At 38.0% G+C, this 23513-nt stretch overlaps 1 protein-coding gene across 4 annotated transcripts in view; it reads left to right on the top strand.

Annotated features, from left to right (window-relative positions):
* mrva (minerva) overlaps nucleotides 1-23513 on the top strand; it is a 146099-nt gene that overhangs the window by 60597 nt on the left and 61989 nt on the right. For all 4 annotated transcript variants that reach the window (XR_012966039.1, XR_012966040.1, XM_076180383.1 and 1 more), the window contains exons 7-8: nucleotides 9746-9959; nucleotides 19677-19774. Coding sequence is in view for 2 of the 4 variants with exons in the window: in XM_076180383.1 (XP_076036498.1) it covers nucleotides 9746-9959; nucleotides 19677-19774 (312 nt within the window). In the remaining 2 variants the exon portion in view is untranslated. The remainder of the gene's footprint in view (nucleotides 1-9745; nucleotides 9960-19676; nucleotides 19775-23513) is intronic.

Genomic DNA, 23513 nt, shown 5'->3' on the forward strand with positions numbered 1-23513 from the left:
TTGTATTTGGTGACCACATCGTTGCTGTATATTCCAATTTTGGTCTTATCAAAGTGATTAATATTTTCTTCACCATTTCTTCATCCAGGTATGTAAATGCCACTTTGATTGTTCTTATTAAATTATAAGTTTCTCCAAAAATCTTGTTTATATGATTCTCAGGTGACATGTTATTCATAATAATGACTCCCAGGTCCTTCTCATTTTCTACTTTTTTTATTCCTTCTTCTCCCAATTTATATGATCCTTCTATTCTGTTTTTGCTTTTTCCAAATTCCATTATACTACACTTTTTAGTATTGAACTCCATCTCCCACTTCCTACTCCATTCCCATACTTTATTTAGATCACTCTGTAGTGACTCACAATCTTCTTCCGTGTTCACTTTTTTTAACAGTTATGCGTCATCTGCAAAGAAGCTCATGTAACTTTAAATTTCTTTATCCATATCATTAATATATATAGCAAACATTATTGGGGCCAAAACTGTTCCTTGTGGAACACCGCTTATTACTTCATCCCAGTTAGAGTTGTTTGTCTCTTATCACTACTCTCATTTTTCTTTCTTGCAAAAAGTCTTCCATCCATTTAAACAGTTTGCCCTGTATTCCTCCTTCAGTTTCTAATTTCGTAAGTAACTTCTTATGTGGTACTTTGTCAAAAGCTTTTTTTAGGTCTAGAAATGCACAATCAGCCCATCCATATCTTTCTTGTATAATATCTATTAGCCTTGAATAGAGACATATTAAATTGGTGATGCATGATCGTCCTTGTCTGAATCCAAACTGCCTTGGATTTAGTACGTTGTTTTTTTCTAAATACTTTACCCATCTACTTTTGATAATTCTTTCGCAGATTTTTGCTATTGTACTTGTTAGAGAGACTGGTCTATAGTTTGTAGGGTCCTCTTTATTTCCTCCTTTGTATATAGGTACTATATTTGCTCTTTTCCAATCTTTTGGAACTTTTCCTTCTTTCAAGGAACTGTTTATTATGCTATGTATTTTGTCTGCCAGTTCATTCCTGCATTCTTTGAAAATCCAGTTTGCTATTTCATCTGGTCCATGCGATTTTCTGACATCAAGATTACTCGTGTTTCATTATTTCGTTCTTTGTTACTTCTATTTCTTTCATAGGGGGGACTTTCTCTTCCCATTCGATCTCTCCAGGTTGTATGTTCTCCCTTGTAAACACTGATTTAAAATGCTTGTTCATAATTTCTGCCATTTCTATTTCCTCTGTGTATTCAACTCCTCCTTGTCGTAATTTCTCTAATTCTTGTTTGTTTTTCAGTTTGTTGTTTACAAATCTGTAAAATAGTTTTGGTTGATCTTTACATTTTTCTATGACATCTTTTTCATATTTTCTTTTTTCGTCTCTGCACACTTGTACATATTCATTTCTATAACTAGTATATATTTTCCATTTTTCAGGTCTTTTGTCTTCTATTTGGTCCAAGCTTTATCTCTTTTGTCTTTCAACTCCTTACAACTTTTGTTGTACCAGCACTTTACATATTCTTTTTGTTGTTTTTGTCTTGGGACCTACTTTTCCATTCCTTTTTTATAAATTTTTGTCAAAATATTCCATTTCTCTTCTACTGTTGTGTATTCTTTCCCAGTTTTCATTTTGAAAGAATTCTCTTATTTGATCAAAATTTGTTTTTTCATACATCAATCTTCCTTTTCTATAGTGTTCATTTCTTTTCATGTATTTTTCCTCATTTAGTTGTAGTTCTATCAATATGTGGTCACTTTTACTTATTGGTGCCTGGTATTCTATCTTTACCCCTATTTCAGGTTCTGATGTGATTATTAGGTCTAGTCTCGATGGTTCTTCATTTCTATACCTAGTGTTCTCTTGAATCCATTGTGTCATTGTGTGGTCAATAATCATCTCAAGTAGAACATTTCCCCATGAGTCTTCTCCACCCTTTACTGTCATCTCTTCCCAGCAGACTTCTTTGCAATTAAAGTCGCCCATCATAACTATTCTTCCTCCATCTTCCATTATCTTGTTTAATGTTATTCTTGTGTCTTCTAACATACTTTTATGTTCACTCTCTTCCCACGAGGCTGTTTTTGGGGGCACATAGTTTATTACAAACTTTCTGCTCTTCTTATCTCTGTCTTCTACTTCTATCATAATCATCTCTACTCTATTCTTTCCATATGTGACACTCTTCACATTTATATCCTTCTTAGTCAGGAACATAACTCCACCCCCTTGTTTTATCTCTCTGTTTCTAATCCAATAAATTATATGCATTGTGTCCTATGCTGTTGGGTGGTAGTGGACCTTTTAATTTTGTCTCTACAATTCCCATTATGTCTGGTTCTTTTTCCTTCAGATACTTGTTCAGTTCATTCAGTCCTGTTATTAATCCGTCTATATTTGTGTAGGACACTCTTAACTTTCTGTTATTTCCATTGTATTTTCTGTTTCTCTTTTGTTTCTGTTATGGTCCATTTCCTCACTTTCATATTCACTACTCTCCAATAGAATTCTTCTTTTTCTGACTCCGTTCTGTTCTCGTTTTTTTCTTTAGCTTCTTGCCATTTCATTTTTTCTTCCTGTCTTTCCTCTTTATTCATTTCTCTTTTTATCCATACCTTTTTATATTGTTCACTTGCTGCTAGTTTCCCTGTTTTTGCTAAGATATTCTCTGCTGTTGTTTGTGACCTAAATTTAATCTTAACCTCTTCAATAAGGGCCAAAATCTCGCAGGCAGCATTAGCTGCCAGACGTACGATGTGTCGTAATAATACTCGCATCATAAAATATAGTCACCGCTTATATCGATCGTTCTCTCTTTCACCCGTGAATTTTGATAACCATAGAAAATGTGATGAAGACAGTTTAGAGAGTATGTCATTACGCAGGGGCAACTACAATAAATATAATCAAGACTCCGATATGGCAGCCTCGCGTATCCACTTGCTCCTCATGCCGCCTACGTATGCGGCACCGTATGGAAGGGGTTAATTGGTTTGGTCTTATCTGTACTATATTTTCTGAGCCTAAACATCTCTTCAATTTGTTTCATGATTTCAGGTTCATCTTCCTGAACTAATTCTAGTAAACTGTTTACTTTTTCTTTTTCCTCTTTAATTCTTGTGGTTCTATTTTGGTTAAATTTCTCTTCCATTCCTAATATAATTATACATTTCTTTTTGTCTGCTAAGTCTCTTACTATATTCTCCTTCTGTCTCATCACTTTAATAACTGAGTCTTCAGTTTGTTCTTTCATTTGTTGTTTAATTATGTCAGTAAATGCAACTTTACTGTTTTCTTGGATTTTTTTCCAACCCTGTGCTTCCTTTGCTATGGCCTCTTTATTGTCTTTATTATTCCTCTTTAATTCCTCATTCTCTTTTTTAACTTCTTTTAACTGTCTTTTTAATTCTTCTATTTCTAAAGTTAAGTTTTTGTTCGCCTTCTCTAGTTCTTCCAATCTTTCAACTCTCTGCGCAATCTTGGCTACGTTACCGAACCTGTTTTCCCAATGCTCGGTCATCTTATCAAGTTTTTCCTCTAGTCTTGCCAATCGGGGGAGGTTGGTATCCCCCCCACCCTCTTTAAATCCCTGGAAACTATTATCATCACCTTCCACTGTGCTGCTCTTATCTATATTTCTAATCTTTACATTTTTGTTGATCCCGTCATCACCGAAATTGTCATCATCATCGGTCCGTCTTTTGTTTACAAGACGCCTGGCCTCCTGGATCATGTCCCCCTCTTCCTCATTTCCTTCCATTTCCCTCAATAATCCCTCCCCTTCTCCTTTTTTTTATCACTTTCCCACTACACCATGAGCTGTCCCCTTCCCTATAAATACAATAAGGTACTTCCTGGACGTTGAGATTCACGTAGATTTTCCTTTTTCTTCGGAACTCTAGTTCTCTCCGTCCATTCGACGAAAGGGTGTATTTACCTAGTTGTATTTTACGGGAAGGGGAGCTATGCTCGTGGTGTCCCGTCTTCATATCTCATTTTATCTAAACTATTTTTAAATTCATGTATTGTTTTTGCACACACCACTTTCTCATCTAACTTGTTCCAACTGTCTATTACTCTGTGAGGAAAGCTGTTCTTTTTCAGATCTCTTCTATAGTGTGTGTGTGTGTGTGTGTGTATTTACCTAGTTGTATTTTACGGGAAGGGGAGCTATGCTCGTGGTGTCCCGTCTTCATATCTTATTTTATTAAAACTATTTTTAAATTCATGTATTGTTTTTGCACACACCACTTTCTCATCTAACTTGTTCCAACTGTCTATTACTCTGTGAGGAAAGCTGTTCTTTTTCAGATCTCTTCTATAGCTGTCTTTCTTGATTTTCTTTCCGTATCCTCTTGTATTTCTATCATCCCATTTTATCAGATTCTCTCTTCTTTGCTGTAGTGTCTGTAGCTCAAGTTTTGCTAGTCTCTCTTCATATGATAGTTTTGAGAGTGTTGGTGCCAATTTTGTAATTGCTCCTTGTATTCTTTCAAGTTTATACATTTTTTTGTATTTGGTGACCACATCGTTGCTGCATATTCCAATCTAGGTCTTATCAGAATGATTAGAATTTTCTTCACCATTTCTTCATCCAGGTATGTGAATGCCACTTTGATTGTTCTTATTAAATCATAAGTTTCTCCAAAAATCTTATTTATATGTTTCTCAGGTGACATTATTCATAACAATGACTCCCAGGTCCTTCTCATTTTCTACTTTTTTTATTCCTTCTTCTCCCAATTTATATGATCCTTCTATTCTTTTTTTGCTTTTTCCAAATTCCATTATACTACACTTTTTAGTGTTGAACTCCATCTCCCACTTCCTACTCCATTCCCATACTTTATTTAGATCACTCTGTAGTGACTCACAATCTTCTTCCGTGTTCACTTTTTTTTAAATAGTTTTGCATCATCTGCAAAGAAGCTCATATAACTTTCAATTTCTTCATCCATATCATTAATATATATAGCAAACATTATTGGAGCCAAAACTGTTCCTTGTGGAACACCGCTTATTACCTCATCCCATTTTGAGTGTTTGTCTTTTATCACTACTCTCATTTTTCTTTCTTGCAAAAAGTCTTCCATCCATTCAAGCAGTTTGCCCTGTATTCCTCCTTCAGTTTCTAATTTCTTAAGCAACTTCTTATGTGGTACTTTGTCAAAAGCTTTTTTTAGGTCTAGAAATGCATAATCAGCCCATCCATCTTTTTCTTGTATTATATCTATTAGCCTTGAATAGAAACATATTAAATTGGTGACACATGTTCGTCCTTGTCTGAATCCAAATTTCCTTGGATTTAGCACATTGTTTTTTTTCTAAATATATTACCCATCTACTTTTGACAATTCTTTTACAAATTTTTGCTATTGTACTTGTTAGAGAGACTGGTCTATAGTTTGTAGGGTCTTCTTTATTTCCCCATTTATATATAGGTACTATATTTGCTTTTTTCCAATCTTCTGGAACTTTTCCTTCTTTCAAGGAACAATTTATTATGCTATGTATTTTGTCTGCCAGTTCATTCCTGCATTCTTTAAAAATCCAGTTTACTATTTCATCTGGTCCATGCGATTTTCTGACATCAAGATTACTCAAGTGTTTCATTATTTCATTCGTTGTTACTTCTATTTCTTTCATAGGGGGGACTTTCTCTTTCCATTCAATCTCTTCCAGTTGTATGTTCTCCCTTGTAAACACTGATTTAAAATGCTTGTTCATAATTTCTGCCATTTTTATTTCCTCTGTGTGTTCAACTCCTTGTCCTAATTTCTCCAAATCTTGTTTGTTTTTCAGTTTGTTGTTTACAAATCTGTAAAATAGTTTTGGTTGATCTTTACATTTTTCTATGACATCTTTTTCATCTTTTCTCTTTTCCTCTCTGCATGCTTGTACATATTCATTTCTGTAACAAGTATATATTTTCCATTTTTCAGGTCTTTTGTATTTCTTCATTTGGTCCAAGCTTTGTCTCTTTTGTCTTTTAACTCCCTACAACTTTTGTTGTACCAACACTTTACATATTCTTTTTGTTGTTTTTGTCTTGGGACATACTTTTCCACTCCTTTTTTTTAATAAATTTTTGTCAAAATATTCCATTTCTCTTCTACTGTTGTATCTTCTTTGTGTATTCTTTCCCAGTTTTCATTTTGAAAGAATTCTCTTATTTTGTCAATTTTTTTTTTTCATACATCAATCTTCCTTTTTTATATTGTTCATTTCTTTTCATGTATTTTTTCTCATTTAGTTGTAGTTCTATCAATATGTGGTCACTTTTACTTATTGGTGCCTGGTATTCTATCTTTACCCCTATTTCAGGTTCTGATGTGATTATTAGGTCTAGTCTCGATGGTTCTTCTTCATTTCTATACCTAGTGTTCTCTTGAATCCATTGTGTCATTGTGTGGTCAATAATCATCTCAAGTAGAACATTTCCCCATGAGTCTTCTCCACCCTTTACTGTCATCTCTTCCCAGCAGACTTCTTTGCAATTAAAGTCGCCCATCATAACTATTCTTCCTCCATCTTCCATTATCTTGTTTAATGTTATTCTTGTGTCTTCTAACATACTTTTATGTTCACTCTCTTCCCACGAGGCTGTTTTTGGGGGCACATAGTTTATTACAAACTTTCTGCTCTTCTTATCTCTGTCTTCTATTTCTATCATAATTATCTCTACTCTATTCTTTCTATATGTGACACACTTCACGTTTACATCCTTCTTAGTCAGGAACATAACTCCACCCCCTTGTTTTATCTGTTTCTAATCCAATAATTATATGCATTGTGTCCTAAGCTGTTGGATGGTAGTGGACCTTTTAATTTTGTCTCTACAATTCCCATTATGTCTGGTTCTTTTCCTTCAGATACTTGTTCAGTTCATTCAGTCCTGTTATTAATCCATCTATATTTGTGTAGGACACTCTTAACTTTCTGTTATTTCCATTGTATTTTCTGTTTCTCTTTTGTTTCTGTTATGGTCCATTTCCTCACTTTCATATTCACTACTCTCCAATAGAATTCTTCTTTTTCTGACTCCGTTCTGTTCTCGTTTTTTCTTTAGCTTCTTGGCTTTTCATTTTTTCTTCCTCTCTTTCCTCTTTATTCATTTCTCTTTTTATCCATACCTTTTTATATTGTTCACTTGCTGCTAGTTTCCCTGTTTTTGCTAAGATATTCTCTGCTGTTGTTTGTGACCTGAACTTAATCTTAATTGGTTTGGTCTTATCTGTACTATATTTTCTGAGCCTAAACATCTCTTCAATTTGTTTCATGATTTCAGGTTCATCTTCCTGAACTAATTCTAGTAAACTGTTTACTTTTTCTTTTTCCTCTTTAATTCTTGTGGTTCTATTTTGGTTAAATTTCTCTTCCATTCCTAATATAATTATACATTTCTTTTTGTCTGCTAAGTCTCTTACTATATTCTCCTTCTGTCTCATCACTTTAATAACTGAGTCTTCAGTTTGTTCTTTCATTTGTTGTTTAATTATGTCAGTAAATGCAACTTTACTGTTTTCTTGGATTTTTTTCCAACCCTGTGCTTCCTTTGCTATGGCCTCCTTATTGTCTTTATTATTCCTCTTTAATTCCTCATTCTCTTTTTTAACTTCTTTTAGTTGTCTTTTTAGTTCTATTTCTAAAGTTAAGTTTTTGTTCGCCTTCTCTAGTTCTTCCAATCTTTCAACTCTTTGTGCAATCTTGGCTACGTTACCGAACCTGTTTTCCCAATGCTCGGTCATCTTATCAAATTTCTCCTCTAGTCTTGCCAATCGGGGGAGGTTGGTATCCCCCCCACCCTCTTTAAATCCCTGGAAACTATTATCATCACCTTCCACTGTGCTGCCCTTATCTATACTTCTAATCTTTACATTTTTATTGATCCCGTCATCACCAGAGTCAACGTCATCAGTCCGCCTTTTGTTTACAAGACGCCTGGCCTCCTGGACCATGTCCCCCTCTTCCTCATTTCCTTCCATTTCCCTCAATAATCCCTCCCTTTCTCCTTCCTTATCACTATACCATGAGCTCTGCCCTTCCCTATAAATACAATAAGGCACTTCCTGGATGTTGAGATCTGTGAGATTTTTCTTTTTCTTCGGAACTCTAGTTCTCGCCGTCCATTCGACGAAAGGGTGTGTGTGTGTGTGTGCGTGCGTGCATGTATGTGTCTGTGTTCACATGTACAAGTAAGCATGTATGTGCGTGTGTCTGTGTTCGTATTTGTGTGTACACGCACGCGCATTCACAACATACACTGGTTGTCTAACACATGTCTAAGTCTGTGTGTTTACCCGTGTGTAAAGCGGCCCATACATGATCAATTATATTGCGCAATTTCATTGTTAATACTCTGAATTGACAATTAGATTGACTGTGTATGGGCGATATATCGCCCATACACGGTCAATTTAATTGTGTATGGGCGATATATCGCCCATACATGGTCAATTTAATTGTCAATGCAGAGTATGGACAATGAAATTGCGCAATATAATTGATCGTGTATGGGCCACTTAAGCGTGTGTATATCTGTTTTTGATCTCCCAAACCACCACTGCCAGTAACAACAAGAACATCATGAGAGAAATTAAGACACGATAAGTGCAGTCATTATCAGACTTATTAGGTGTGTTCCAAACGAAAGAAACATTACACTTCAACAGGTTAGGGCAGTAAAATTTCACGATAGCACGGCGCAGGTGGTGGAAGCGACAAGCTAAAGCTTGTTGGCTACCCCCCTACCACCCCCTACTCTCCCCCTCTCCTCCCTTCCCTCCCTCCTGCATCAGTACCCAGAGGTTGACACGTGACCGCAGGCAGCCACCCACAGCTATCCCCTCGCCCCACATCCTTGTTTGAGCAGTTCCCAGTGTACATAATGACCGCGTTATATGAGGATTGACTGTATATGGTAAAATAGAAAGCAGTCACCACAAATGTTTGCGATGTTGCCGCGAGTGTGTGTATGCATGCCCGACTCGGCGCGAATTTTAAAACGGTTCTCTACATTTGAGATGGTTTTGAAATATAATCCGTGTATGATTGAATCCGTGTTATTCAAATCCTCGTTAGTTGAGGGACTCCTGTACCAACATTTTATGTATACCCTTTTTTGTTTCTTCTTTGGTACGTATTTATCTGTTCCCTCCTTGTATTTTTCTTTTAATATGTTCCACTTCTCTTCCATCTTTGTTTCTTCATTTAAGATTTTTTTCCCTGTTAGCATTTTGGAGAAAAAAAAATCCATTTTTTTGTACATCAGTCTTCCTTTTCTATGTTTCTCATTTCTTCTCACATCATTGTGTTCTTTTAGTTTGAATTCTGTTAGTATGTGATAACTTCCCAATTGGTGTCTTGTATTCCATTTTGTCCACGATTTCAGGCTCTGATGTGAATATTAAGTCTAGTCTCCATAGTTCTTCATTGTTTTTATATCTGGTATTTTCCTTCACCCATTGAGTCAATGTGAATTCATTGGTTATCCAGTAGAATATTTCCCCAGTGTTCCTCTCCACCTTTTACTGTCATTTCTTCCCAACATGTTTCCTTTGAGTTAAAGTCACCTATGATTATTATATTTCCTCCTTTCAATAACTCAATTGTGTGGTATATGTAGTGCAGTTGACTTAGTTCACTGTGGAAACTAAAAATTAGTTGAATGTACATTTAGATTTGATGAGATACTTGGTCAGTGCATGTATGAGAAACACTGAATTTTTGCATTTTCTTTTTTTACCAGAGTTTTCTTCATGAGGAAGTTTGACTTTGATGAAACTGCTGCCAATGAAGTAAGCAGCATTGTCTACGTCATCTCTGCATTTGCATCTCCAGTGCTTGGCATCCTTGTAGACCGCACAGGACGCAACATACTCTGGGTTTTTATGGCAGTGCTATGTACAATTGGATGTCATGCTCTCTTGACTTTTACATTCCTCAACCCATATATTTCCATGGTAAGAATCATGTCAGGCAGTATTGTAGAACTGAAAATAGTAATAACAAAAGTAGCTTAAGTGTTGTTAGATTTGGCCAATAACTATTGGTTTCAGCATTAGATTGCTTCATTATATAATGGCTGTTCAATATGTACATGGAGGGGGTGGTATAGGAGGTAAATGTATGGGTAATGGGCAGGGGACTGGAAATGTTTAAAGAAAATGGAGAACAGTGTGAGGTGAGCCTGTTGTTGTTTGATGATGACACTGTGCTTGTGGCAGGGTCAGAGTGGGGATTAAAGGGGTTAATGACTAAGTTTGGGAAGGTATACAATAGGGGAAAGTTGAAGGTAAATGTGGGTAGTAAGGTGATAAGATGTACAAAGAATTGGACGCAAGTCCTAAAGGAGAAAGGCTGGAGGAAGTGGATAATTTTAGGTATTTAGGGTTGTATTTGGCAGGAAAGGGAGGAGTGGAGGTAGAGGTAAATTGTAAATTGCGAGAAGCAAGTAAATGTCTTGGTGCATTGAAAAGTGTCATGAGAAGTAGACAAATGGGAATGGATACAAAGATGAGATTATATGAAGGGGTAATCGTGCAAGTGGCACTGTATGGGGTAGAAGCTTGGAATTTGAGAGGCATACAGGAAAAGTTTAAATGTGTTTGAGATGAAATGTCTGAGCAGTATGGTAGGGGTTACACAGTTGGGTAGAGTGGGAAATGAGGAGGTGAGGAGGAGAGTGGGGCTGGAAAAGGAGATGGAAGATAGGGCTGATGGAAGAGTATTGGGATGGTTTGGACATATGGAAAGAATGAGTGAAGAAAAACTAGTTAAAGGGGTGTGGAAGGCAGGGATGGGTGGAGTGAACTTGAGGGGACAACAGAGGATGAGATGGATGTATAGGGTAAAAGGGACTTTGAGCAAGAGGGAAATGCCTGTTGAATGAGGGAGGGAGTAGGTAGGAGATAGGGGTGAGTGGAGAATGACCATGTATAGATGATACCGAGATACAAGGATGGGAGAGGGCAGGGGATGGGGGGGGGAGTAGGGAGTGGTTATGTATTTACCTAGTTGTATTATACGGGAAAGGGAGCTATGCTTATGGTGACCCATCTTTGTGTCTTGCAACATTTAGTTTGTTCTTAAATTCTTGTATGGTGTTTGCACGCACTATTGTTTCATCCAATTTGTTCCAGACATCCACCACTCTGTGTGGAAAACTTTTTTTTTCAGATCTCTTCTATGACTGTCCTTTTTGAGTTTCTTTTCATATACCCTTGTTTTTCTTCAATCCCACTTTAATAAGTGTTCTCTGTCAAGGACTTTCATGCCTTTCATAATTCTGTAAATGGCCAATAGATCACCTCTTTCTCTTCTTTGTTCCAGGGTTGGTAGTTCCAGTATAGACAATCTTTGTTCGTATGTCAATTTTGAAAGTGTTGGGCCATCTTTATCATTATTCTTTGGATTCTTTCTATTTTCCTTATATTCTTTTTTGTACTGGGTGTCCATAGTGTCACAGCATACTCCAGTCATAGTCTTATCAGTGTGACTAGTATTTTCTTTACCATTACCTCATCCAAGTAATTAAATCTACCTTTATTGATCATGGTAAATTGTAGGTTTCTCTGACTATTTTGTTTATATGCTTGCCTGGTGACATGTCTATTGTGATAATTACTCCTAGGTCCTTTTTGGAACCAACTTTCTTTACTTCCTTTGCACCAATTTTATATTGACCTGATATTATTTTTTTACTTTTTCCAAATTCAATTATACTACATTTCTAAATGTTTAAGTTCACCTCCCACTTCTGACTCCATTTCCAGACCTTGTCCAGGTCTCTGTAGTAATTCACAATCTTTTTCCATACTTTATTAGTTTTGCGTCATCTGCAAAGAAGTTCATGTAACATTCTACACCTTCATCCTTGTCATTTACATATATAGCAAACATTATCAGAGCCAATACTGAACCCTGTAGGACTCCACTTATCATTTTTTCCCAAGTAGAGTTTTTATTTCTAATCACCACTCATTTTTCTCTCGTATAAGAAATCTACCATCCATTTCAATAGTTTCCCTAGTATACCTCCTGTTGTTTCGAGTTTTCTTAATAGTTTTTTGTGTGGTATACTTTATCAAATGCCTTTTGTACATACATATACCAAGGCTTTTTCCCCCTTACAAGGGGGGTAGCCAAAAAGAAAAAGGCATAAAATCATTCCCACCCATTCCATCCCTGAATACACTCCACACCCCTCCACCCTCCCTCTTATCTTAGCACCTCCTGAATGACGGGTCATCCCTGCACCTTGTCCACTGCCCTGGGTCAGAAGCAGTGTCGCAAGACACAGCACATCCACAGCAAGGCCGCTTCATTAAATCGGCAACCCCCCCCTCTCCGTCCCCCCATTGTAAGTCCAGGAAAGCACAGTCTGCCCATCTGTCCCTTTCTTGCATTATATCTATTAACCTTGAATAGAAACAGATCAAATTTGTGGCACATGATCTTCCCTGTCTAAAACCGATTGTCTTGGATCTAGTATATTGTTCTCCAGATGTTTAGTTCATCTACTTTTGATGACTCTTTCACAGATTTTAGCTATTGTACTTGTAAGGGAGACCAGTCTATAGTTTGTTGGGTCTTCCAGTACCTTTCCTTCTTTGAGTGAGCAATCTATTATTTTTTATATTTTGCCTGTTAGTTCATCTATACATTCTTTCAGTATCCAGTTTGCAATTCTGTCTGGACCGTGTGATTTTCTGACATCAAGGTTCATTATTTGGTCCCTTATTTCTTTGTGTCACAAATATTTCTCTCATTGGGGGGGATCTTTCTCCCCTTCCTTCGTCCCAATTGTGTAAGGGGGAAAAAGCCTTTGGTATATGTATGAATACAGATTTTAAATGTTTATAATTTCAGCCATTTCTATGGCCTTTATTTTTTCTATGTTCCCTTGACATAGTTTTGCTATTTCCTGTTTATTTTTTAGTTTACCATTTACATATCTATAGAATAATTTAGGTTGATCTTTACATTTTCTATTATGTCTTTTTCATAGTTTTTCTTTCCTGCATATTTTTACACATTCATTTCTTGGATTGATATATATTTGCCACTTTCCAGGTTTTATTCCTTTTTTCCATCCTTACCAAGCTTTGTCTCTTTTATCTTTTACATTTTTTGTAATACCAACACTTAATTACACCTTTTCCTGTTTTAGTTTTGGTACATATTTATCCACTCCTTCATTGTAGATTTCTTTTAATGTTGTCCATTTCTCTTCCACCTGTGTTTCTTCATTAAAAAGTTTTCCCAACTCTATTTTTGAAAGAATTTTCTGAATTTCCCAAATCTGTTTTGTTGTACATCAGTCTTCTTTTTCTGTGTTTCTCATTTCTTCCCAAATATATTTCCTCTTTTATTTAGAGCTGAAGTAGTATGTGCTCACTCTTCCCAATTGGTGCCTTGTATTTCATTTTGGCCACAATTTCAGGCTCTGACATAAATATTAAATCTATTCTCAATAGTTCTTTATTTCTATATCTGGTATTTTCTTTTATCCATTGAGTCATTGTGTATTCAATGGTTATGTCCAGTAGTATGTTTCCCCAAAGGTCCTCTCCATCCTTCACTGTCATCTCCTCTCAACATATTTCTTTAGAGTTAAAGACACCCTGTGCTAGGAATATTGATATTTTACTGCCATGTATTCAGCATTTCCCAGCACCCCATAGAATAAATTTCAGGTCCCCTGGGGGTGCTAGTACTCCAGGTTAAGAAACACTAATTATGGAAATAAGGGAATTAACAGGTTTTGAAAATTAACAGCTTCGCTGTCCATTTTGCTGGACTACATCAGGCAGGTACTGGTGATTATCTCCCAAGTGAAAAAAAAAAAGAGCAAAGAGACTGTGGAAGTAGATAGAATGAACTTGAAAGGAAAACCAAGTATGAGGAGGATAGATAGGGTGGAGGGAGAATTAGAAGAGCAATGTTGGGCAAGAAAGAGAGTGTAAATAATTAGGAGTGAATGGAGAGTGGTTATCAATGGATGAAAAAATGACACAGCCTGAAGGGGTGTTCTTGTTTTGCCCCATGAATTATTTCAAGTAGATGGAGAGAGGGTCGCTTTATAGTGAAGTGATGGGGGTAAACATGACTTGGCTGTCGCGTCCTGCTGTGGAGTTTCTGTTTCAATGCTTTACTTTAGACCCAGGTTGGGGAACAGCGATAACCCTTCGTCCACGAAGTGTTCAGTTGTTGTTGTTGTTGTCGTTCCCTAGACTGTCTGTCCGAGCAGTCCCGTCTCCCCAAGGAATGCCATAGCCAAAACTGGGTTTTCCCACAAATCCTTTATAGAGCGTATGTTGTGTTGTTTGCGTGCATGATTGTGTATAATGCAGTCTTCCATTATGTGTTGTATGGTATGGGGTGAAGTGTTACATCCTGGGCAGCTGTTCACAACGCGGTCATCCAGCCTCTTCTGGTAGCTTAGAAGTGCTGGGTGGTGACCGCACCGCAGTCTGGCCAAGTGGACTCTGTCCTTTCGTGGGAGAGAGGATTCAGAAGGGTGGGTATCAGGGGGTCTGGCATGCAGCAGTGTGTTGTCTTTCAGTGTGTCTTGGGGTTGGGGGGTGGTCCCACGACGTAGACGCTGCAGCTCCAGGACCCGAAGTGTTCAGTTGAGAGGGATGGTTGTAAGGTGGGTATTTTGACTCAGCCACTACCTTATTCCTGTCAAACTTTGCTTATGTGGCTTTTAGAATTATTTTTTGCCCCAAAATAGCTCAGTCTCAGCAATTTCACCATTTTTGGACAGAAAACAAAAAACATAGATTCAAATGACATTTTTTTTCTAAACTTTGGAAACTAAAATTTAGGATTAAAAATGAACAGTTTGACTTGTGTGAATACAACAAATCACTTTCCTGCATCACCAAATGTAGTCTCCCATCATGTTTTCATTAAAGGATCCCTGATATCTCTGTTCAAAGCTATCAAAGCCCCCCCCCAAATTTGTTCTTCCATGAATCATTGTAAGGATGTCATTTAATCGATTTTAGTACTTTCTGATGTTTTGCCAGGTCCGGGGGTTAAATAATCTGACAGCATGTGTGCGGTATTTGGGCGGAATTGTGCTGTGTTTGGCATTTGTTTTCCATTTATTTGTTTTGTGCTGCGCGTGTTGTAGGGTTGCCAGGCAGCCAGGGTTGTGTCTTAGTTGCGCTGAAAAGGGATAGAAAGGAGATATACCACTGTGTCAAAAGCCTTCTTAATGTCTAGAAAAACTGTGGCACATATTTTTTATAAGATAGTCGAGTTGCAATATATTCATGTAAGAGAGCAACAGGCATATATGTTCAGTGGTTTTCACGGAATCCAAATTGATTATCGAAAATGATCCCATGGTACTCAAGGTAATCTACCAATTGCTCAAGAATAACGGTTTCAAGTACTTTAGACAATACCAGAAGGATCGAAATCGGACGAAAATTTGATAGGTTTGATGTGGGCCCATCTTTATGGATCGGGTGTACTACAGCAATTTTTAGGACATTAGGAAAGCAACTCTGTTGAAAGCACAAAGTGATTAAATGCATGAGTAAATGAATAATTTTGTGAGCAGCAAGTTTAAGGATCTTTGTATTAAGGCAATCATAGCCATTGGACTTATTTTTAAGATTATTTATTATATGCAAAATATCGTGAGTGGTTGGTTTTATTAGACTAAATTGTGATGAGACTGGAGTTATATATTGAAGTGGGTTTCCTGGGTCATTTGGCAGCTTATCAGCCAATAAACTACCAATTGAACAGAAAAAGTTATTAAACATGTCAGCGATCTCATGGTTGTCAGTTACCTGCCTGTTATTGTGAATAAACAAATTGGGAGTATTATTACTTCTCTTTTTATTAATTACTTCAAGAAGTATTGACCAGAGTTTCTTCGGAACCGATGAATTTTCTTCAAGTTTTTTGAGATAGTATTGCTTGAGAGCCGATTTAATTGATGAGTTGAGAACATTACGATATCTGATAAAATTGTGTTTATTAAGTTCAGAGTTGCACTTAATGTATTTTTTTTAAAGTTTATTTTCTAAATTGATGCATTTCAATAAGTTATCCAAGGTTTGATTGGTATCTTTCCTCTTGGTGTTATTTTAGTCATTAATTTAGTAATTTCTTCATTAAATGTAGTTATCAAACAATTGGCGAAATCATTGTGGTGACAAGTAAATTTATAATGCACAGTTGCAGTTAAACGTTGAGGTGTAAGCATCTACTCGAGTAAGCAGGTAAACTATTACTTATTCGTTTATAATATCTCTTGCGATTATTTAATAACCCAAAGGGAAATTGAATAGTGAAACACCTTTCTATAAAAGAAAATTATTACTTTAACTTGATATCGAGATTGCCATGTATTTTCCCAAATTATATTCAATTTAATCTAGCAGTTCTCCACAATGTTCTTCCATTTCCTTCTATAATTTTTACCAGAGACCTTACTTGAGATTATGTTTGTGGCAGAATTCTTTTATGAAAATAAGCCTGTGTCAGATATTTGTTTTTTGCCTCTGCCAGGCTGGCAGGTCCAGTGAAATGAAGCGAGCAAGGGAACCCGCCAAGATCACTGCATTTTTCAAGCGACGACCTGAATGTGTGCAGATGGATAATGCCACCACAGAGGCAAGTGTTCCGGAGGAAGCCAAGACTGCCGAGCTCCCCCACTCGTCACGTGAAGACGGCACAGTTGCAGTGGCAGCTTCTCAAGAGCCTCGACTTGACATTGCTGATTTCGTGGGGAAGAAGGGAACAGATGCAGAGAAGGTGGTCATCATCCACCAGAAAGTCCCAGTTATCGAGGCTCTTCCATTCAGCTACGAAGGTGGTCAAAGGAGGCGGTTCCAGCCTACCTGGTGCTCAACATACCTGTGGCTCAAATATTCAGTTTTGAAGAACGGAGGATACTGAGCTCGTAAAAGACCACACGTCCACGAAGCGGAAGAAGCTGGTCAGCCTCTGCGCTACTGGATGGGTTGAGCGACACGACTCAGTCATTGTGCTTATGGAATTCCTGCCATTTATTGCCGTCTTTCTGGAGAACGAGAGCAACTCAGACGCGACAACGGGACTACTACTAATAGCAATCCGAGAGCCGCGCTTTCTGATTGGTCTCGCCGTCGCTGAGTCTGTGCTAGCTCACACTGTGGAGCCGAGCCGAGCCCTGCAGTCCCCTATGGTCGATCTAGTCTCAGCGTACGCTACGATTGGTGATGTGGTGACGCATCTAAACAAGACCCGGGAAGGTGCACTGACCAGCTTCCAGGACATCTTCAAGAAGGCAGAGGGGCTCCTCCAGGAGATCGGTTCATCACACGACACCATTCCTGTACCTCGAGTTTGCAAGCGCCAAACGCAGCGAGCGAATTTACCCTTCCAGACAGCTGAGAAGTATTACCGAAGATCTGTATATGTCCCATTCCTCGACCATGTATTGACTGAGCTGCAGACCCGGTTCGGAAATGATACTATTTCTGTTGGCTTCCAGATCAAGAATCTGCTCAGCAGCGCTGATGGAGATGTTGCTGCTGTACTGGAAGCGGCAAAGGTTTATGAGGCTGACATCGAGACCTTGAGCCTCGTGAGGGCGGAAGCAGAGCGCTGGTATTCAACAACAATGAAGTTCGAATCCATTGGAGATGCCCTTGCCCACGCCCAGACCCGAATGTATCCGAACCTGGCCAAGCTCCTCCGAGTTTTGATCACGCTCCCAGTCTCGAACGCAGAGGCCGAGCGTTCATTTTTAACCCTGAAGCGACTGAAGACCTACCTAAGGAATACTATGGGTCAAGATCGCCTCAACTGCCTGGCACTACTTGGCGTTCACAATGAAATCAATATTGAAATAGACAGTGTAATCAATGTATTTGCCCCCCAAAAAAAAACAGGAGGTTGATGTTCGTGAGATCCCAGGAACAATGCTGTGTGTTATTAATGTAATTTATATACTTTTATTAACAGGTTCAGAAGTTCATACACATTTTTGTTTGTATTTCTGATTCTTAAAGCTACTTTTATTTTTATTACTTCCATGAGTCCATGTGCACTAACATTACACACGGATCCTGCAATAATTTCTCTCTATGCGAGAGTATACGCTTGCCAGTGCCTTCACTGACTAGCACAAGTGTGTAACAATATAAAACGAATATACATTCTATTATATATGTCTAAAATACAGAAAAATCTGAAAACATTATTAAGTTAAGTATACCTCAGACTTCTGATACATCAGACTACTCAGAGGAAGGAATTCAGGTTAGCCCCCCCCAAATTTTTATCCTGGATCCGCCACTGTTCCCAGCCATACTTGTAGTTCAAAGTTTCCAGTAGAAACTTCACACTTCTGTAATCCTCCTTAAGATGCACAGAATAAGTAAGTGGCAGAGATGGATACTTGTTTCCATTGTGCAGGAGAGCTTTCAGGCTTTTGAAGGAGCTGTCAATGAAGAGTACATTCTTTTGCATTGCAAGCAATTCCAATAGCATCAAACTTATTTGCAACATTTCAAAAGCAATTAGATAGCAATTGATATTTTACAAAAGTCTACCCAACACAAAAACCAATAGTAACCCATATAATGAAGTAATGCAAAAATGTAAATTCATTGTTCTAACAACAAAAGTAAATTTTTAGGATCAAATTTTTTTTTTCTGTTTTGTTTAGATGGAAAAATGGAAAATAATGGTTTGGGACCAAGGACAAAACAAAAATAAAATTTTGATACCTAGTGCCGTAAGCAAACATAAAAATAACAATAATTTATAATAATAAATGAATAAAGAATAAAAGATAGATATATAAATAATAGAAAAAATAATAATAAATAAAATAAAATGAAGTAAATGGCTTCAAACTGTACTACATTGTACTGCCTCTGCAGGAAGTTTATTCCATTCATTCACTACACAGTTGGCAAATTTGTCTCTACCCACTTTCAAATTAAATCTATATCCTGACAGTTTGAGACCATTATTTCTGGTCTAATTCTCATTCAATGTGAAAATTTGTCACTTTTGATGTCAATTACCTTTGGAATCTTAAAGACCTGTATCAAATCACCCGAGTCTACATTTTTTTAGGGAAAATAGATTCATATGGTTCATTCTATTTTCGTATGATTTATTTCTAATATTTGCAATCAGAATTGTGGCTTGCCATTGTTCTTTTTCCAAACTGTCAATGTCATGAGATTTGGTGACCATATGGATACAGCATATTCCAGATGTGGATGAACTAAGGATTTATTTAGCTTGTTAATGACAGATGGACTTTTAAAATCAAAAGATCACTCAATCAGTCCTAGAAACTTATTTGCCCTCTCTGAGGTGGAAATACACTGCATAGATGATTTGAGATTATTACTGATAATTACACTGATTTCCTTTTCACTATCCACTTTTGTTAAGGAATTTCCTGATAACTTGTAATCACACTTATTGTTATTTTTACCTTTGTGCATAACCTTACATTTACTTATTGTGGGCTGCAGGTATTCAGTCACTGAAACTGAAGGCTATTGGTATCTTTGTCAAATCACTGCAGATTTGACAACTTTTGGTTCATTTGTTTCATGTTCATGAACTTATGACTTTTCTCAGTCCTTTCTATTGAATTGTTCATTGGATTATTTTATGATTTTAATTGGTAACTCCCTTTCCAGAGTTTGATGGGGCTTTCATATTCTCTCCTTGCCAGTGCCCTTTGGCCTATGGTGGCCCTGGTTATTCCTGAACATCAGCTTGGAACAGCCTATGGCATGTAAGTATATAGGTATAGAATATTGCATTTGATTGTTGATTATGTTTTATGAATATTGGTTTCCTCCCTGTATTGGGAGTTCACTACTTTATGTAAATATAGAATATTGTGTTAGATTGTTACCATGTTTTAAGAATAGGTTTCCTCCCTCTATTAGGTAGTCATTTGAGATAATTACTCCCAGGTCTTTTTCAGATCCCACTTTCTTCACTTCCTTTGTTCCAATTGTATCTTGTCTTGATATTATCATTTTTTTTTTACTTTTTCCAAACTCCATTATGCTACATTTTTTAATGTTGAAGTGTACTTCCCACTTCTGACTCCATTTCCAAACCTTGTTTAGGTCTCTCTGTAGTGATTCACAATCCATTTTGGTTTTCATTTTCCTCAACAATTTAGCATCATCTGCAAAGAAGACCATGTAACATTCCACATCTTCATCCATGTCATTCACATAAATAGCAAACATTATTGGAGCCAATACTGATCCTTGTGGAACTCCACTATTCATTTCCCAACCTGAACACTTTTCTCTGAGCACTACTTTCATTTTTCTACCATGCAGGAAATCATCCATTTTAGTAGGTTACCATGTATCCCTCCTATTCAAGGTGTTTTGTCCATCTATTCTTGATAATTTTTTCACAAATTTTGGCTACAGTGCTTGTAAGGGAGACTGGTCTGTAATTTGTTGGTTCTCCTTTATATATTGGTACAATGTTGGCATTTTTCCAGTCTTTTGGTATTTTTCCTTCTATGAGTGAGCAACTTATTATGTTATATATTTTGTCCATTAATTCCTCTTTGCATTCTTTTAGTATCTAATTTGCAGTTCCATCTGTGCCATGTGATTTCCTAACATAAAGGTTCATTAATTGATCCATTATTTTTTTTGGTGTTATTGTTATTTCCCTTTTGGGGGAGATCGGATTTCACTTCCTTTGTTCCAATGCTGTACTTATTCTCTAGTGAAAACCAACTTAGAGTGAGTATAAGAAGAAGCTGAAAGAAGAGTGGGAGGGAGGAATGGGGATGGTTCAAGGAGGGAGTCATAAGGTGTGCAAAGATGGTGTGTGGAACAAGGAGGGTGGGAGGAAATAGAAGGAAGGGTAGTGAGTGGTGGGATGAGGAAGCAAAGAAAGGTGTAGAAGAGAATAAGCAGGCATTCATAAATTGGCTGCAAATTAGGATGAGAGAATCGTATAAGAGGTACAAAGTAAAGAGAAGGGAAGTTAAGCATAAGATAAAGGAAGCAAAGAGGAGAGCAGATATGAAATGGGGTAAGAGTATGACAGAAAATTTTGAAAGCAATAAAAAGATGTTTTGGAAGGAAATCAAAAGAGAAAGAGGAGGTGAATCAAGTAGAGAAGGAAAGGTAAAAGGTGTAGATGGAGAGATGATAATGGAAGAGAAGGCAGTGAGAGGAAGGTGGGCAGAGTATTTTAGGGAGCTGCTAAATGTCAAGGAGGATAGGAAGGGAAAGGTAGTTGCAGTGGGAAGTACTAAGAAAATGAGAGTGATGAGTGAGGAAAATGGAGGAGAAATAAGGAAGGATGAAGTGAAAGCAGTTGTTAAGATGATGAGAGCAGGTAAGGCACCTGGTCTTGATGGATGCCATGCAGAATGTCTGAAGAAAGGAGGTACAGTTATGGTGGACTGGCTGGTGAGGTTATTTAATGTTTGATTAAGAGGGTAGAGTGCGAGAGGACTGGAGGAGTGCCTGTATAGTTCCGCTTTACAAGGGAAAAGGAGACAAGTGTGAGTGTAGTAGTTTCAGAGGGATCAGCTTGTTGAGTGTAGTTGGGAAGGCTTATGGGAGGTTCTTGATTGAGAAGATTAGGAGAGGAACAGAGGGAGTAATTGGTGAGGGACAGTGAGGGTTTAGGACAGGTAGGGGATGTGTAGATCAGATTTTTGTGGTAAGACATATGTGAGAAAGCTATAGGAAAAGGTAAGGATGTTTTTTGGGCTTTTATGGATCTGTGAAGAGATAGGTAAACGTGTAGTGGAGTGGAAAGAGGTTTCCTCAAGGATAATGTGGATGAAGGTGAAACTGGGAAAGGAGATGTGGGTCTTTGTAAGTGCATATGGGCCTGGCAGTGAGAAGAGTGTAGAAGAAAGGGAGGCCTTTTGGATAGATTTATATTAGTGCATAGAGGATTTAGGAAGAAATGTCAATGTAATAATACTGGGAGACCTTAATGCTAGGGTAGGAAATGGTCCAATTGAAGGAGTGGTTGGGAAATATGTACATACATATACCATATACCAAATATGTAGTTCAAGGAAAAAGTTTTTATGAGAGTAGTAGAGCTTGTGTCAGGATTAGAAATGGAGAGAGTGAGTGGTTCGAGATAAAGGTGGGACTTCGTCAAGGATGCGTTATGTCACCCTGGCTGTTCAACTTATACATGGATGGGGTAGTGCGAGAGGTAAATGCAAGGGTAGTGGGTCAGGGATTGGAGATGGTTAAAGAAAATGGAGAAAAGTGGGAGGTGAGCCAGCTGTTGTTTGCTGACAACACTGTGCTTGTAGCAGGATCGGAGGAGGGATTGAGGAAGTTGGTGACAGAGTTTGGGAGAGTATGTGATAGAAGAAAGCTAAAGATAAATGTGGGTAAAAGTAAGGTGATGAGATGTACAAGGGGTGAAAGTGGCAGTAGACTGGAAATGAGCATTAAGGGAGAGCAACTGGAGGAAGTGGATAGTTTTAGATACTTGGGTGCAAATGTGGCAGGAAAAGTTGGAGTGAAGGTGGAGGTAGAATGTAGATTGAGAGAAGCGAGTAAATGCCTTGGTGGATTATAGAGTGTAATGAGGAATAGACATCCGGGAATGGATGATAAGAGGAGACTGTATGAAGGAGAGATTGTGCCTACAGCACTGTATGGGGCAGAAACATGGAACATAAGAGAGGAAGAGAGAAGGACTTTGAATGTATTTGAGATGAGGTGTCTGAGAAGTATGATAGGGGTTACTAGGCTAGGTAGAGTGAGAAATGAGGAGGTGAGGAGGAAAAGAGGGGTGGAAAGGGAGTTGGGAGATAGGGTTGATGAAAGAGTATTAGGATGGTTTGGACACATGGAAAAAATGAGTGAAGGAAGACTAGTAAAAGAGGTATGGAAGGCAGATGTGGAGGGAGTGAAGATGAGGGGACGTCCTAGGATGAGGTGGATGGATGGGGTGAAGGGGGCTTTTGGGAAGAGGGGAATGTCTGTTGAGGAAGGACGGGAGAGGACAGAAGGAGATGAATGGAGAATGGTTGTATATGGATGATGTTGTGATGCATGAGGAGGAATGGGCGGGGGGATGGGGGTAAGGTAGTATGTGTGAGCAAAATTTGACGCAGCCCGAAGAGATTTCTCCCCGTCTTCTCCTTTTCTGCATGGGGGGATGGAGAGGGGGGTCGCCGATTTATTGAAGCGGCCTTGCTGTGGATGTGCTGTGTCTTGTGACACTGCTTCTGACCCAGGACAGTGGACAAGGTGCAGGATGACCCGTCATCCAGGAGGTGCTCAGATGAGAGGGAGGGTGGGAGGGGTGTGGAGGAGGAAGTGTGTATGAGGAGGAATGGGGATGGTTCAAGGAGGGAGTCATAAAGTGTGCAAGGATGGTGTGTGGAACAAGAAGGACAGGGGGAAATAGAAGAAAGGGTAGTGAATGGTGGGATGAGGAAACAAAGAAGGTTGTAGAAGAGAAGAAGCGAGCATTCACAGATTGGTTACAAAATAGGACGAGGG

This window comes from Oratosquilla oratoria, chromosome 44, assembly GCF_046742065.1.
Source record: "Oratosquilla oratoria isolate Oo_2021 chromosome 44, ASM4674206v1, whole genome shotgun sequence".
Taxonomy (NCBI): Eukaryota; Metazoa; Arthropoda; class Malacostraca; order Stomatopoda; family Squillidae; genus Oratosquilla; species Oratosquilla oratoria.